At 43.4% G+C, this 18583-nt stretch overlaps 2 protein-coding genes across 5 annotated transcripts in view; both read right to left on the bottom strand.

The window, feature by feature from the left end:
• The window catches only part of LOC124152585 (integumentary mucin C.1-like), a 36824-nt gene extending 36199 nt beyond the window's left edge, over positions 1 to 625 (bottom strand). The window contains exon 1 of one of the 2 annotated variants that reach the window (XM_046525553.2): positions 463 to 625. In XM_046525553.2, coding sequence (XP_046381509.2) covers positions 463 to 475 — 13 coding nt within the window. In that variant the 5' untranslated portion in view covers positions 476 to 625. The remainder of the gene's footprint in view (positions 1 to 462) is intronic. The other variant, XM_046525552.2, reaches the window with a different exon arrangement.
• A 2338-nt stretch (positions 626 to 2963) lies between these two features.
• LOC124152587 lies at positions 2964 to 12971 on the bottom strand. Of its 3 annotated transcripts, none has more exons than XM_046525555.2 (2): positions 12812 to 12971; positions 2964 to 4672 (listed from the first exon to the last, which is right to left on the bottom strand). In XM_046525555.2, exon 2 carries the CDS (start codon positions 4651 to 4653, stop codon positions 3346 to 3348), a length of 1308 nt encoding a protein of 435 aa, XP_046381511.2. In that variant the 5' UTR covers positions 4654 to 4672; positions 12812 to 12971; the 3' UTR covers positions 2964 to 3345. The 3 variants fall into 3 exon arrangements, with proteins under 3 accessions (XP_046381511.2, XP_046381513.2, XP_046381512.2); XM_046525557.2 differs by lacking the exon at positions 12812 to 12971 and adding an exon at positions 12503 to 12721; XM_046525556.2 differs by lacking the exon at positions 12812 to 12971 and adding an exon at positions 12317 to 12485.
• Between the last annotated feature and the right edge of the window lie 5612 nt (positions 12972 to 18583).

Here is an 18583-nt window from a genome sequence, read left to right as displayed (position 1 = left end):
CGTTCATCTCGTTATAATAGTCATCATTAAATGCCAAAAGTAACAGCTCACAAATATGGTGGGTGGCGCTTAACTTTTGTGCATGTGTATACGTGTATCTAAATACATTTTGCCAGAGCTACGGTCAAACATTTCCCAATCGGACAGTCTGTACCTATCACTTGAGACCTACAGCGGGTACCCGGGTTGGGTCGGGTAATAGGGAGGTGGGTACCTAGGTGGTAAATCTGGACTCGTCCTAGCCCTACAGGAAACATGTACGTCGCTAGTACACTGTTATCAACACGAGGTCGCTTGGACTGCGTCGTTACAGTAGGTGGTATTATCATATAGGACATGGGAAATCTTTATTTTCAGCGTCTATTCTGTAATGTTGCATGGTCGAACAGATATATGATAGCAAATAACTGTATATTTTTATAAATTTAAATTATTGAACAAGTAACGGTAAATAATACTCACAGCGTGGTCCCATTGTAGCCGTGTCCTATCTTATCACCTGCCTACGAGGTTACCGTTATCGAGGTGTGTCTTATCGCTGTCAGTATATCCATTCTTCTTGTGTCTCCCGTGTGTTGATAAAAGGTGATGTCTATGCAGCATGGCTACACTAAGGCTGTTTTATAATGACCTATATCGCATGCTGATATCAATAAGTTTGAATAAGGATTTAATGGTCGTTGTTTTGATCATACCTTGTATTTACGTTGACTGATTGGACAGGACACATGTTTCAGAATACGTGAGGTGAAATGGGGTAAAGCGTCGAACATTACTGCATTTATATAGCGACGCGCATATAGAGTGGTTGATATATAGAGTGGTTGATATATAGAGTGGTTGATATAGAGAGCGGTGGATACATAGAGTGGTGGGTGTATATAGTAACTGATGTATAGAGAGGTGGATGTATAGAGTGGTGGATATATAGACTGGTGGATATATAGAGTGGTTGATATATAAAGTAGTGGATATATAGAGTGGGGGGTATATAGAGTGGTATATATATATATATATAGAGAGAGAGAGAGAGAGATGTATGGGTGTATGAAGTGGTGGGTATATAGAGTGGTTGATATATAGAGTGGTTGATATATAGAGTGGTTGATATAGAGAGCGGTGGATACATAGAGTGGTGGATGTATATAGTAACTGATGTATAGAGAGGTGGATGTATAGAGTGGTGGATATATAGAGTGATGGATATATAGAGTGATGGGTATATAGAGTGATGGATATATAGAGTGATGGGTATATAGAGTGGTGGATATATAGAGTGATGGATATATAGAGTGATGGGTATATAGAGTGATGGGTATATAGAGTGATGGGTATACAGAGTGGTTGATATAGAGAGCGGTGGATACATAGAGTGGTGGATGTATATAGTAACTGATGTATAGAGAGGTGGATGTATAGAGTGGTGGATATATAGAGTGATGGATACATAGAGTGGTGGATATATAGAGTGATGATATATAGAGTGATGGGTATATAGAGTGATGGATATATAGAGTGATGGGTATATAGAGTGATGGATTATAGAGTGGTTGATATAGAGAGCGGTGGATACATAGAGTGGTGGATACATAGAGTGGTGGATATATAGAGTGATGGATATATAGAGTGATGGGTATATAGAGTGATGGGTTATAGAGTGGTTGATATAGAGAGCGATGGATACATAGAGTGGTGGATGTATATAGTAACTGATATATAGAGAGGTGGGTGTATAGAGTGATGGATATATAGAGTGATGGGTATACAGAGTGGTTGATATAGAGAGCGGTGGATACATAGAGTGGTGGATGTATATAGTAACCGATATATAGAGAGGTGGGTGTATAAAGTGGTGGATATATGGAGTGATGGATATATAGAGTGATGGGTATACAGAGTGGTTGATATAGAGAGCGGTGGATACATAGAGTGGTGGATGTATATAGTAACTGATGTATAGAGAGGTGGATGTATAAAGTGATTGATAGATGGATTGGTGGGTATATATACTGTTATACATATAGCGAGGCCGACAACACGAAAGATCAACTTCACACTAAGAATCGAACTGGTGTATTCTGTAGCACGACAGCCATTTGGTTTAACCGTCCCTACTCTTAAGCTGACAGATGGGACCAGTCATCACATTTTCACGTGACCATTCAAACATCAGACGGACGTTGAGCCGAAGAGTGAGTGAGTGAGTGAGTGAGTTAAATGCTGCTTCTAACAGTATTTCAGTTGGGAGGAAAACCGGTGGTGATCTGAAGGTATTAGGTCCACGAATGTGGTTAGGTCATTATAATCCACACAGGTCAATAATCGAAAGAGATACATGTGGTCCGTACTTAGTGTGGATAGAAAGTCACAAGTCAAATATATATGTGAAACGGATAAAGATATAAAGTTATTTTTTATTAATGTCTTTTAATACTTTTTCTAAAAAAATGTTAAAGACAAACATTAAGTTTGATTTTTGAAAAGAAATTGCCAGAATTCTACAATGTCAGCCTTCTGATGCCAATTCCTGTAGGATTAGCTCTGTTGTATCAAGGGATACTTGTAATTTAAGGGAGACAATTCTGAACAGCGACTCACACAACCCTAGATCGCTCAGCTGACAGATGCACCAAACATAAGCTACAATGTAAGGATTTTGTTGTGTGGTACGCTGTAATGTTTGACTTTAGGAATGTCACTACGTGAAACCGTCGTGAGGCAGCTCTGAACCATTGCCTTATCTTTGCATGTGTTTGTGACGGGTGCCAGGCAAAGCTCATCTTTTCTCATACACCTGATATTATAACTATGTGATATTGATTCTTAAACACATGCTTTGATATAGTCAGAATCGTTAAATGGAGTCTACTTTTAGTGGAGATTGTTTATGACCATGGAAATGTTTACTGTCGCTTTCTGTGCAAATCTTGACGGAAGGAAACTGCACCAAATATCATGCTGAGTTTGTTGCTCGGTAACTTTTTTATTTCTTATATTTCATCTAATATAGTCAAATGGCTTATGAAACAGGGGTTGACTAATAAGGGAGAACACTTCATGAATGTTTTCATGAATAAAAATTGTAGCGAACTTTTCATCACCGAAGTTACATAATAAATCCATGAACATATTTTGTTCTCTTTGAAATTAGAATAGTGATTAAATATTGCTTTGTGACAGAGCTGTGTAATGATTTCGCTTGCTCTACAAAAACAACCATTGGATATGGGCGTATTTCCATGCACATGTACACAAGTACAATACTTTCTTATGTAGGAAGTGATGTATATTATCAATATGCATATCCTGCTGAAGGCAACATTTCCTATACGCGATCTGTAGAGTTTAATATGTGATCTTAAACACATTAAGGAATTTGCCATCTGTAACATACAGATGCCCTCTACTGTCAAGACCTATAGCAGTGGGTGTGTCTACTTTGCCGTTGGCAATATCACATGATACAGCACTGGACTGGTCCTCGCTGACCATGACGACACTACTTTCAACGTTGTCGACAACGAAGACGTGACCCGAGGCGTCACAGCTAACAGCGACTGCTGACTTCAAACGGTCAGCTGTTGAAGGCTTAGTGGTCAATAGCTCACCATCCCTGTTGATAATCATAACACACTTGAAGACGGCATCCGCTACAGCAAGGTTCCCCGATGACGTGACAGACATCGATGTCGGTGCCTTGAACGAGCTAGAGTAGCATTTCGACAAGTCTTTCATCCACTGACCATCCATGTTCAGAATGTCCACCGACGGCGAGTCTTCACAACAGACGGCAAATGTTCCATCTTCCAGAGATGCTATTCCACAATACTTCTTCTTTGTTTTAACAGTTCTCCTCACATGCATATCATCGATAATGCGAATAAATACAATTTTCTTCTCCTCCGGGACAGTAGCTGCCACTTCAAAGTCGGAGATTTTGGTCAAACCCCAAGGCCCGTGCTTCATGTCCAGTTTGTCCTTCCTCTGTGGGAAGTCTCCCCCCTCCCCACACAGCGCCTTCACCCGTCGGTTTGCAAAGTCTGTCATGATGACGACGTACATCTCGCCCCCAACCACAGTGATGTCTTTAATATTACAATCACGGGGGTCATCATCAAACAGAACCAACACCTTGTTCACAAGTTGAGAAGAAGGCACGTTGTCCTCAACAAACCGAACCGAACAAACTCGGAGTTTCGTGACGCAGTCAGTGACATCTTCATCATGGCTCTTTGCGTCAATGAAAGGGAGTTTCGGCAGTGGCTTCAGATCATTTAGACGTAACTCCTTTGTGAATTTCTCAATGTCACAAGCAACGCTGCTGGCGTCATTTCTTTGTAAATCATTGACGAGATCTTGGAACCGTTCTTCCCGTCTCGCAGCCTCATGTTGTTCAGAGGCTATAAAGGCATCCAGGGCCTCCAACTCGGACTGTGCCCGCCTTTCGATGTGTGATATCAGGCTTTGCTCTTTTAAATCCAGCACCTCTCTGATATTCTGAAAGGTTTTAGAAATGTTCGTTTTCACCTTCTCCTTCGTTTTTAGGAACGCTTGTCTCTTTTGTATTAACAGTTCCGTGTCTCGTGTACGTTTATCGAGTTGCAGTTGAAGCGTCGTGTATTCCCCATACGCCGTGTCTCTCCCAGCGGCCATGTCTGGACGGATGACGTCACTGAAACATGAAGTCCCTATTATGTATAATCGATGTTACCTTGTCATGTATAATGATACCCAGAGTTGTGCTGGTACCTGTAGTTGGGGTGATTACAAATGTGCATATACAATGTTACTTAGCATTAGTACAAAAAATAATAGGCATTACACGCACGCACGCACGCACGCACGCACACATTGATTATTTATATAATTATATATATAAACGTTCAATTTGTAAATTCAGAATATCATAACTTTAATGGGAATTTGGTATGGAGAAAGGAGTGAGTGAGTGAGTGAGTTGGGTTTTCCCACACTTTTAACAGTATTCCAGTTATATCGCGGCTTGTCAGCTTGATGTGGGAAGAAAGCCCGAAGTGATGCAGGTATGGAGAAAGGATGCAATATTTGACAAGGAAATATGCACACATTGTTCTATTAAGCTGTTGAATATTAATATCATGGTGTGTGCGATAATATTATTCACATAATTTTTTCCCTCTCCGCAATATTAAGTTTTAAAGTTCAGAAACATTACAGCTGGTATTATGAATTTACCTAATATGCATATTATTACGTCATCAGGGATTTCCGAATCTAAATGTGTTCCCCTGATTAGAATTTATACAATGTTATCCTGTGGTAAATCTATCCTAACGTATTCATGAAGTCTGTGTATTGTGTTGTAGGGCGTATGGAAGTAATATACTGACTAAATGGATGGTCTGCTGCGTAGTAAGCGGACGCAAAATCAGCATGAATTTCCTTCTCAGTGAAAATCCCGATCATGACTTTTTCCATCCTTCATTCCTGTCAACCATTTTCTCGTCTCCGTCAATTTTCCAATCGTTTCTCTTTCAAATCGTAGCTATTTTAAATCTCTTCATACCAAATGGTTGTTTGTTTCCAAAAATATTCAAGATTATTAATCCTACAAATTATCCCAATGAAAGCTATGTAAACAACAAAAGCAGAAAAAATACTAAGAGTATCCTGTCTAAACATACAAACACATACACATCATTCTAACAAAACACTTATCACAACACGTCCTACAGTATCCTTACCATCACGTAACTCAATACGTGCTGCAGTATCCTGACACAACACTTACCTCAACACGTCCTACAGTATCCTTACCATCACTTACCTCAACACGTGCTACAGTATCCTGACACAACACTTACCTCAATACGTGCTGCAGTATCCTGACACAACACTTACCTCAACACGACCTACAGTATCCTGACACAACACTTACCTCAACACGACCTACAGTATCCTGACACAACACTTACCTCAACACGTCCTACAGTATCCTGACACAACACTTACCTCAACACGTCCTACAGTATCCTGACACAACACTTACCTCAACACGACCTACAGTATCCTGACACAACACTTACCTCAACACGTCCTACAGTATCCTGACACAACACTTACCTCAACACGTGCTACAGTATCCTGACACAACACTTACCTCAACACGTGCTACAGTATCCTGACACAACACTTACCTCAACACGTCCTACAGTATCCTGACACAACACTTACCTCAACACGTCCTACAGTATCCTGACACAACACTTACCTCAACACGTCCTACAGTATCCTGACACAACACTTACCTCAACACGTCCTACAGTATCCTGACACAACACTTACCTCAACACGTCCTACAGTATCCTGACACAACACTGACCTCAACACGTCCTACAGTATCCTGACACAACACTTACTTCAACACGTCCTACAGTATCCTGACACAACACTTACCTCAACAAGTCCTACAGTATCCTGACACAACACTTACCTCAACACGTCCTACAGTATCCTGACACAACACTTACCTCAACACGTGCTACAGTATCCTGACACAACACTTACCTCAACACGTGCTACAGTATCCTGACACAACACTTACCTCAACACGTCCTACAGTATCCTGTTACAACACTTACCTCAACACGCCCTACAGTATCCTCACACAACACTTACCTCAACACGTCCTACAGTATCCTGACACAACCCTTACCTCAACACGTCCTACAGTATCCTGACACAACACTTACCTCAACACGTCCAACAGTATCCTGACACAACACCTACCTCAACACGTTCTACAGTATCCTGACACAACACTTACCTCAACACGTCCTACAGTATCCTGACACAACACTTACCTCAACACGTCCTACAGTATCCTGACACAACACTTACCTCAACACGACCTACAGTATCCTGACACAACACTTACCTCAACACGTCCTACAGTATCCTGACACAACACTTACCTCAACACGTCCTACAGTATCCTGACACAACACTTACCTCAACACGTGCTACAGTATCCTGACACAACACTTACCTCAACACGTCCTACAGTATCCTGACACAACACTTACCTCAACACGTCCTACAGTATCCTGACACAACACTTACCTCAACACGTCCTACAGTATCCTGACACAACACTTACCTCAACACGTCCTACAGTATCCTGACACAACACTTACCTCAACACGTCCTACAGTATCCTGACACAACACTGACCTCAACACGTCCTACAGTATCCTGACACAACACTTACTTCAACACGTCCTACAGTATCCTGACACAACACTTACCTCAACAAGTCCTACAGTATCCTGACACAACACTTACCTCAACACGTCCTACAGTATCCTGACACAACACTTACCTCAACACGTGCTACAGTATCCTGACACAACACTTACCTCAACACGTGCTACAGTATCCTGACACAACACTTACATCAACACGTCCTACAGTATCCTGTTACAACACTTACCTCAACACGCCCTACAGTATCCTCACACAACACTTACCTCAACACGTCCTACAGTATCCTGACACAACCCTTACCTCAACACGTCCTACAGTATCCTGACACAACACTTACCTCAACACGTCCAACAGTATCCTGACACAACACCTACCTCAACACGTTCTACAGTATCCTGACACAACACTTACCTCAACACGTCCTACAGTATCCTGACACAACCCTTACCTCAACACGTCCTACAGTATCCTGACACAACACTTACCTCAACACGTCCTACAGTATCCTCACACAACACTTACCTCAACACGTTCTACAGTATCCTGACACAACACTTACCTCAACACGTCCTACAGTATCCTGACACAACACGTCCTACAGTATCCTGACACAACACTTACCTCAACACGTCCTACAGTATCCTGACACAACACTTACCTCAACACGTCCTACAGTATCCTGACACAACACTTACCTCAACCCGTCCTACAGTATCCTGACACAACACTTACCTCAACACGTCCTACAGTATCCTGTCACAACACTTACCTCAACACGCCCTACAGTATCCTGACACAACACTTACCTCAACACGTCCTACAGTATCCTGACACAACCCTTACCTCAACACGTCCTACAGTATCCTGACACAACACTTACCTCAACACGTCCTACAGTATCCTGACACAACACTTACTTCAACACGTCCTACAGTATCCTGTCACAACACTTACCTCAACACGCCCTACAGTATCCTGACACAACACTTACCTCAACACGCCCTACAGTATCCTGACACAACACTTACCTCAACACGTCCTACAGTATCCTGACACAACACTTACCTCAACACGTCCTACAGTATCCTGACACAACACTAACCTCAACACGTGCTACAGTATCCTGACACAACACTTACCTCAACACGTCCTACAGTATCCTGACACAACACTTACCTCAACACGTCCTACAGTATCCTGACACAACACTTACCTCAACACGTCCTCCAGTATCCTATCACAACACTTACCTCAACACGCCCTACAGTATCCTGACACAACACTTACCTCAACACGTCCTACAGTATCATGACACAACACTTACCTCAACACGTCCTACAGTATCCTGACACAACACTTACTTCAACACGTCCTACAGTATCCTGACACAACACTTACCTCAACAAGTCCTACAGTATCCTGACACAACACTTACCTCAACACGTCCTACAGTATCCTGACACAACACTTACCTCAACACGTGCTACAGTATCCTGACACAACACTTACCTCAACACGTCCTACAGTATCCTGACACAACACTTACCTCAACACGTCCTACAGTATCCTGACACAACACTTACCTCAACACGACCTAAAGTATCCTGACACAACACTTACCTCAACACGTGCTAGAGTATCCTGACACAACACTTACCTCAACACGTCCGACAGTATCCTGTCACAACACTTACCTCAACACGCCCTACAGTATCCTCACACAACACTTACCTCAACACGTCCTACAGTATCCTGACACAACCCTTACCTCAACACGTCCTACAGTATCCTGACACAACACTTACCTCAACAAGTCCAACAGTATCCTGACACAACACTTACCTCAACACGTCCTACAGTATCCTCACACAACACTTACCTCAACACGTGCTACAGTATCCTGACACAACACTTACCTCAACACGTCCTACAGTATCCTGACACAACACGTCCTACAGTATCCTGACACAACACTTACCTCAACACGTCCTACAGTATCCTGACACAACACTTACCTCAACACGTCCTACAGTATCCTGACACAACACTTACCTCAACACGTCCTACAGTATCCTGACACAACACTTACCTCAACACGTCCTACAGTATCCTGTCACAACACTTACCTCAACACGCCCTACAGTATCCTGTCACAACACTTACCTCAACACGCCCTACAGTATCCTGACACAACACTTACCTCAACACGTGCTACAGTATCCTGACACAACACTTACCTCAACACGTCCTACAGTATCCTGACACAACACTTACCTCAACACGTCCTACAGTATCCTGACACAACACTTACCTCAACACGACCTAAAGTATCCTGACACAACACTTACCTCAACACGTGCTAGAGTATCCTGACACAACACTTACCTCAACACGTCCGACAGTATCCTGTCACAACACTTACCTCAACACGCCCTACAGTATCCTCACACAACACTTACCTCAACACGTCCTACAGTATCCTGACACAACCCTTACCTCAACACGTCCTACAGTATCCTGTCACAACACTTACCTCAACACGCCCTACAGTATCCTGACACAACACTTACCTCAACACGTGCTACAGTATCCTGACACAACACTTACCTCAACACGTCCTACAGTATCCTGACACAACACTTACCTCAACACGTCCTACAGTATCCTGACACAACACTTACCTCAACACGACCTAAAGTATCCTGACACAACACTTACCTCAACACGTGCTAGAGTATCCTGACACAACACTTACCTCAACACGTCCGACAGTATCCTGTCACAACACTTACCTCAACACGCCCTACAGTATCCTCACACAACACTTACCTCAACACGTCCTACAGTATCCTGACACAACCCTTACCTCAACACGTCCTACAGTATCCTGACACAACACTTACCTCAACAAGTCCAACAGTATCCTGACACAACACTTACCTCAACACGTCCTACAGTATCCTCACACAACACTTACCTCAACACGTGCTACAGTATCCTGACACAACACTTACCTCAACACGTCCTACAGTATCCTGACACAACACGTCCTACAGTATCCTGACACAACACTTACCTCAACACGTCCTACAGTATCCTGACACAACACTTACCTCAACACGTCCTACAGTATCCTGACACAACACTTACCTCAACACGTCCTACAGTATCCTGACACAACACTTACCTCAACACGTCCTACAGTATCCTGTCACAACACTTACCTCAACACGCCCTACAGTATCCTGACACAACACTTACCTCAACACGTCCTACAGTATCCTGACACAACCCTTACCTCAACACGTCCTACAGTATCCTGACACAACACTTACCTCAACACGTCCAACAGTATCCTGACACAACACTTACCTCAACACGTCCTACAGTATCCTCACACAACACTTACCTCAACACGTGCTACAGTATCCTGACACAACACTTACCTCAACACGTCCTACAGTATCCTGACACAACACTTACCTCAACACGTCCTACAGTATCCTGACACAACACTTACCTCAACACGTGCTACAGTATCCTGACACAACACTTACCTCAACACGTCCTACAGTATCCTGACACAACACTTACCTCAACACGTCCTACAGTATCCTGTCACAACACTTACCTCAACACGCCCTACAGTATCCTGACACAACACTTACCTCAACACGCCCTACAGTATCCTGACACAACACTTACCTCAACACGTCCTACAGTATCCTGACACAACACTTACCTCAACACGTCCTACAGTACCATGACACAACACTTACCTCAACACGTCCTACAGTATCCTGACACAACACTTACCTCAACACGTCCTACAGTATCCTGACACAACACTTACCTCAACACGTCCAACAGTATCCCTACCATCACTTACCTAAACACGTCCTACAGTATCCTGTCACAACACTTACCTCAACACGCCCTACAGTATCCTGACACAACACTTACCTCAACACGTCCTACAGTATCCTGACACAACACTTACCTCAACACGTCCTACAGTATCCTTACCATCACTTACCTCAACACGTGCTACAGTATCCTGTCACAACACTTACCTCAACACGCCCTACAGTATCCTGACACAACACTTACCTCAACACGTCCTACAGTATCCTGACACAACACTTACCTCAACACGTCCTACAGTATCCTTACCATCACTTACCTCAACACGTGCTACAGTATCCTGTCACAACACTTACCTCAACACGCCCTACAGTATCCTGACACAACACTTACCTCAACACGTCCTACAGTATCCTGACACAACACTAACCTCAACACGTCCTACAGTATCCTGACACAACACTTACCTCAACACGTCCTACAGTACCATGACACAACACTTACCTCAACACGTCCTACAGTATCCTGTCACAACACTTACCTCAACACGCCCTACAGTATCCTGACACAACACTTACCTCAACACGTCCTACAGTATCCTGACACAACACTTACCTCAACACGTCCTACAGTATCCTGACACAACACTTACCTCAACACGTCCTACAGTATCCTGACACAACACTTACCTCAACACGTCCTACAGTATCCTGACACAACACTTACCTCAACACGTCCTGCAGTATCCTGACACAACACTTACCTCAACACGTCCTACAGTATCCTGACACAACACTTACCTCAACACGTCCTACAGTATCCTGACACAACACTTACCTCAACACGTAGTACAGTATCCTGACACAACACTTACCTCAACACGTCCTACAGTATCCTGACACAACACTTACCTCAACACGTCCTGCAGTATCCTGTCACAACACTTACCTCAACACGCCCTACAGTATCCTGACACAACACTTACCTCAACACGTCCTACAGTATCCTGACACAACACTTACCTCAACACGTCCTACAGTATCCTGACACAACACTTACCTCAACACGTCCTACAGTATCCTGACACAACACTTACCTCAACACGTCCTACAGTATCCTGACACAACACTTACCTCAACACGTCCTACAGTATCCTGACACAACACTTACCTCAACACGTCCAACAGTATCCTGACACAACACTTACCTCCATACATCCTACAGTTCACACATCACGTGGAGGAGATTGATTTTAGACACGCCCGCTAATGATCACCAGAGAGTGAGTGTAACATCGCGGCCGTCTCGTCATGTCAGTGTGACCTGCCAGTGTGTCACTACCTCATTCAAGTCCCTGTCACACTTAGCGACAAGACTCGGCCCGACTGCTCACCTCCACTCAATGTCCACACATCAGTGCACACCCGGACAACGGAATACCTATAACTATAGCATTATTCCCCCGGGTTACGATCCTTGACATCGACACGTAAATCATTCACTTTCAGAAGTCGGTCGTGCTCCACGGGGATCGCGAAGCTGTTGACACAGCTACGAATAACTCCGTGCATACCGTTCACACCCAAGCATCAAGTCCATGTGTTTAGAGTATAGACTATCAGAGCACATAATCCTACACACAATAAAGCGCACACCGGCCACTGCAGGATATGTGGATACATTCACAGCTAAGAACACTTACCACCACGTCCCCCGTGCTCTGCTTCCTTCACACAGCTTGTAAACACCTCACACGAGCCACACACACGCAATACCCACCCGTACCAGCGTGAAAGCCTCGCCATGAAGTAAATAGGTATTGTGCAATACATTCATGTCAGGGCTAAACACATCCGCTTTTCGCTCGACTGGCTGGTAGGCCGACGACGGGCTATCGGTCGGATGTTAACGTCCTTGTTTTAAATGTGAGATTACATGTATTTTCAAAGGACTTGGCAGCCTGCAATAGTTCACTTTACATTTCCTTGTTATTTAACAGTCGTAAAGTTGCCCGAATGAGGAAAGAATCAAAACCGCTGTTATTGTTTGACTTTAATGTCCGGTTGTCGTTATACAGACGTCAAGCAATGTCAGCGACTCTAGACAAAATAAACAAGCTAGTGATATAAAATGACATTAGTGTCGTGGTGGGCGAAGATAATCAGCAGTCCACAGCTAAGATTTAGAGAATAACCTGCGAGCTATGAGGAATTATTGAGGAAATTGTTGCCCCTAGCGAATTCATTTTTAACATTATTTCACGAGATAGATAATCAATAATTCCGACATGTGAGTAGGTTGTCCTGCATACTACCCTTAGTCGGGTTTTTTCAAAGATTAAAAAGTTTCGGTGTCTCAAGTGGAGACATCAACTCACTCAGCGTCAGATAAAGTGCAGATACTTGTGATCACCAGTGTGCTAGTTTTGTAATTGAGTAACCTTCCGATAGTTACATTTCAAAACCTACACGAAATAACGCAGGGAATCAGTGTAGATTTAATTATTTACTTCGTAAAAAGGCGAAAATAGCTACATTTACGATGAATCTAATTTCCAGACGTCGTTTAGTAATTTGATTTTGACTAACATAACATAATAAAATAGAGAGAAAATCCTGCAGAATCTAAAACTGTGGAGTGTTTGATGCACGTTCCTCTACACCAGTGTGTAAACAACGTACACTCACTCACTCACACAATACACAGGCCTGCTCATGGTAGTGTGCACCGAACAGAGCATTCATCCTATGTTGTATATGCTGTAACAATATATCCATACCTTCTCTCTTTTCTCTTCAATGCATGCATTTAGCCTTTTTCATGTGGAGAGTTGCGTCCCTTATTCGTTCCAGGATCCGATGATTGTGGGTTTGAATCCCAGATTCGCCCTGATTATGATCTTGTTTTGTCATATCCGTGAGCGCTCGAGAGTTTAATCAATGGGTTACTGTGTCACTCCGGGCTTGAGACCGCCTTCTTACACTGTCACTGGATCGCCTCCGTGGTCTAGTGGCGGTCCGTCCGCCCAGAGAGCGGACGGTCCGGGAGTCGATCCCCGGCCGCGTCATACCAAAAGACGTCAAAAGATGGTACTTGTTGTTACCCTGTCTGGCCCTCGGCATTAAGGGGCTAAACAAGGACTAGTCGGCTCGGAGTCAGTATACAGTGTCTGAGTGGGGTATTCATGTTAAACTGCGGCTTGATATCTCAGTGAGCTAGCACTATAAATCGGCATCAGTCCGGACTAGTACAAGCAGCCACACATACACGTGCATGCACGTCGCTATATAAGTGCAATAATCTTGGACGCGACGTTAAACCCCATTTCACCTCACCTCACCTCACCTCACCTCCGACTTTACTCCCACATCAAGCTGACACGCCGTGACATGACTGCAGCATTGAACTCATTCACGTATGCTTAAACTCGTCGTCCGCCTGGCGGTTCAAGGATATCACGTGGTAATGTGCTGAAGGGCCACGCGTCTTATTTAGCTCATCGGTAGGGACAGTTAGGCCAAATGGTATTTGTATTTTTCATACCGAATACACCAGTTCGATTCCTAACATGGATGCATAACTAACTAATTAAACGTAAAGTATCATTATCTTCATTAACAAAGCATGGAGTAACGTGGAGAGTATATATAGACTTTAACCAATTCAATCCAGAAGTGACCGCCTCCCTGGTCTACTGGTAGAGCGTCCGCCCGGAAAGCGGGCCGCGTCATATACCAAAAGACGTAAAATATGGTACTTGTTGTTACCCTGTCTGGCGCTCGGCATTAAGGGGCTAAAACAAGGACTGGTCGGCTCGGAGTCAGTATACTGTGTCTGAGTTGGGTATTCATGTTAAACTGCGGCAATGGATTTCAGTGGACTAGCACTATAAAATCGGCATCAGTCCGGACTAGCACAAGCAGCCACACACATACGTCCATTCAATAATCTTGAAAACGACGTTGACCCCATTTCACCTCACATCAAACCAGAAGCACTGATAAGGTGTAACGGATCATGTGACAGAAAACCAGGAAACAAGGTGTTGTATTAGGATGTTTTATTTGATTGTTGTGATAACATAACATTGACTAATATACCAGGGTAGGTGGTTATACAAGCAGTATGTACAGTGACCCTTGACCCCGTACACATGGTGCATGGGACTATGTACAGTCGGCGAGAAGGGCTCGACACATGGACATAGTTATTGCAAGAAGGCAAATTTGTAAGCGACACATCTTCGCACATGTTTTCTTTTGTCATTATTTACAGTGTAATTTACAGGACATAAAGAAATGCATTTACGCATATTAAACGTTCCTTCACTCAATGAGGATCAATAACTAGCTAAAGTCAGACATTAAGAGTAAAAGCATGATTATTGCTTGTCAAATCGGGAATAAAACGTGATGCACATGTGTATCGTATAGAGCTGAGTAAGATTACTGGACTATTGTTCGTAAGAATATATGTACTAACACTAACGTCATAAGAAGGGCCTTGTTTTATATATCGAATAAGGATATTGAATTCATGTCAGGGGCGAGGGTCGGGGGTTGGGGGGTGGGGATAGGAGTAGTCACCTATTGTGTGTGTTGGGGGGGGGGGGGGGGGGGGGGTCCGATTTCAGGTTCATCCAAACCATATCACGACGAGACCAACTGTTTGACCGCTGATGTAGCCAACAGCCCCGTTGAGGAGACTACAGGATTAATATTTGGCACAAACTCCACCCAAATTAACCTTGAACGGTCAAAAATAATCAGTGTCTCACCAGCGAGACCTTCCTAAAGCCATGACGTCATCTTACATATGGAAGGGGCAAGGATGGCGCTGTCTAAGGTGCAGATCTGCGTCCCTTATGTCACTGACCCCTTGTACCTAAACCAGTGAATCGCACTGATGTTGTTTCTAGATTGTGGGCATCTTGCCCTTGCTCGTGACATCTCCTACTTGAAGCTGACACGCCGCGATATTACTGAAATACTGTTCACAGCGGCGTTAAGTCAAACTCACTCAGTCACGCACTATATTCACAAAATGACACTTGGGGTGGGGCTTTTGAGGGTGGTGTGGACCGACCGTTACCCACAGCTGGTATTGGGTGAAGACCAGGTCAATGATTCTATACCCGGGTTTTGTTCAACCCTGATAACCCGAACATGGGAAATCGCCAAGTTTCACAAGTGTCCGGATTAGAGAATCAAGTGGAGACAATTCCAGCGGCCGTCGTCCGGAATTCAGGGTTTCCGGAAAGGCGGGGGTTTACTATAAACTTCGAGAATGTCTTTCCAAACATATAGTGTCCTCCATTGTAACATTAATACCGGAATTGATACGGAGGTACACAGACTGATACAACAACTTGCCTGTACCGTACACTGGAGATTATCATGTTTTACAAAAACACATTTTGTATCTCATGAGATTTTCACTGGACATACGATATGTTAACATTATAAACAAAACATGATGACGTGCGAGTATTTGTATACAAATTAATAAACATTCAACTGACATGAAGATGACACGTGGCCGTCACTCACACATCACAATATATGTAACGTAAAACGAACAACATATCAACAGAGATGAATGACAATAAGTATGAGGTGTCGTCGACATTATCATATTTTTCGTCCCACACTATGGTGGCTGAAGGACATGAAAAATCTGAAATTATAATCATTTGTTTGCAAGACAAACGTTAATAAAATTTGCGTTTTGGGACAAAAGGCGTTCCATTTTCATTAAACAGTGGACGTGGTAGAGTGCGACGCGTTGCACGTGGAGATCGTGCGAGTGAGATGAACGCACCACGTGGACATCTGCACTGTTGTCCACGAGCACACCTTCCACACCTGCTGTCATAGCCTGCACGAAGTATGCAAATCCAGGTGCAATGGTCAGATGGTGATGTTTTGCAGTTGCTATGGCAACTGCAGTGCCGACATATTTTGACACAGTATTGAATATTATGAATGCAGGGTGTCGTCCATGGTAAAAATATGCTTCTGTTAAGGAGGTCAACTGATATGATTTCGTTGTCACTGCGCAACTCGAACTGCCGTACATCGAACTGTTTTTACGACAATGTACGTGCAAACCAATCGGTGATATGAAGCGATCGAGGCTAGTGACAATAGGTTAGATGTCAAAGATAAGGCGTCTTGTGACAAACGAAAAGCGAGTGAGATATCATATTCCAACGTGATATTGTGACTTTATAGAAGTCACTTATGGAACGTCGCTCGTGTTGAAATAATAATGTATCGACCTGTTTAAATGTTAGCACACCAACACATGGAAATTATGAAGTTACAGTTTTACAGAAGACAAAAGTATTACAAATGTGTAAACATTGTTAAAAAGGCAAAGTAGGTGTAACGATACTTCATTTGCGAAATGATTTGATATACATATACGTTTTGGCTGTCCAGACTGCGGCATCATCTTGTTTCATTTGGTTTTAGTCAAGCGTATGTGAATGTAATTGACATACAATCTGATACGGACTGTCTTTACATACAATGAGACAATCCCCAACTGGAGATGTAAACCCGAACAACATGTGTACTTGTGTAGGGGAGACGTGAAGATCCGGGGTAGAATAGGTCTTCAGCAACCCATGCTTACTGTAAAAGGCGACTATGCTTGTCGTAAAAGGCGACTAACGGGATCGGGTGGTCAGGCTCGCTGAGTTGGTTGATGCATGTCATCGATCACAATTCCGTGGATCGATGCTCATGATGTCAATCACTGGATTGTCTGGTCCAGACTCGATTATTTACAGACCGCCGTCATATAGCTGGAATATTGCTGAGTGCGGCGTTAAACAACAAACCAACCAACCAACCAGCTTGTGTAGGGATACATTGTAGCGTACAGGTTATGTTGGCAATACCATTTGTACCGAAAGAATGGGGTATTAAAAACATTGATACATGTTGGAATTTCCAACAGTAATGAAAACAGTGTGTAAACGACTCACAGAATAAAACCGTAGCTGCGCATGCGCTGATTATGTACACGGCGTCGGGACTCAATCAAAGGGGAATAGCTACTTTTGATGTAAGGACGATACCGTTATACGTCGTATGCTGTAAGAAGAGGTAACTCTTGTACGAAATCGTAATGTATCCTTACACGCCAATAGGATGTATCGGTAAGGAGGGTAACACCTTTTATGTCCCTGTGGTCTGTGTGCAAGGAGAGAAACCCTCTTGTACTTGTATTTTGAATTTTAGACTGCCGATGATATGTACAAGGGAGGTAATTCTTCCACGTCCACGTCATGTAGACGTAAGGCAGAAAATCACTTTCCATGTCGTCATGATGAAGCTGTAGGTAGAAGTAACCCTCCCTACGTCAGACTGATGTACGTTAAGGACATCAAGTTACCCGCCGTGGGGATGGCCTTTAAGGGGAGATAACCCCAGATGCAGACGTAATGAAATAATCACTTTGCATG

This window comes from Haliotis rufescens, unplaced genomic scaffold (genome assembly GCF_023055435.1).
Source record: "Haliotis rufescens isolate VD_foot unplaced genomic scaffold, xgHalRufe1.0.p SCAF_14, whole genome shotgun sequence".
Classification (NCBI taxonomy): domain Eukaryota; kingdom Metazoa; phylum Mollusca; class Gastropoda; order Lepetellida; family Haliotidae; genus Haliotis; species Haliotis rufescens.
Note: the sequence above shows the minus strand (reverse complement) of the source record. Positions and strands in the feature narration are given on the sequence as shown.

Excerpts from the sequence above, each read along its gene's own strand:
- LOC124152587 (XM_046525555.2), bottom strand. The coding sequence starts at position 4,653 with ATGGCCGCTGGGAGAGACACGGCGTATGGGGAATACACGACGCTTCAA.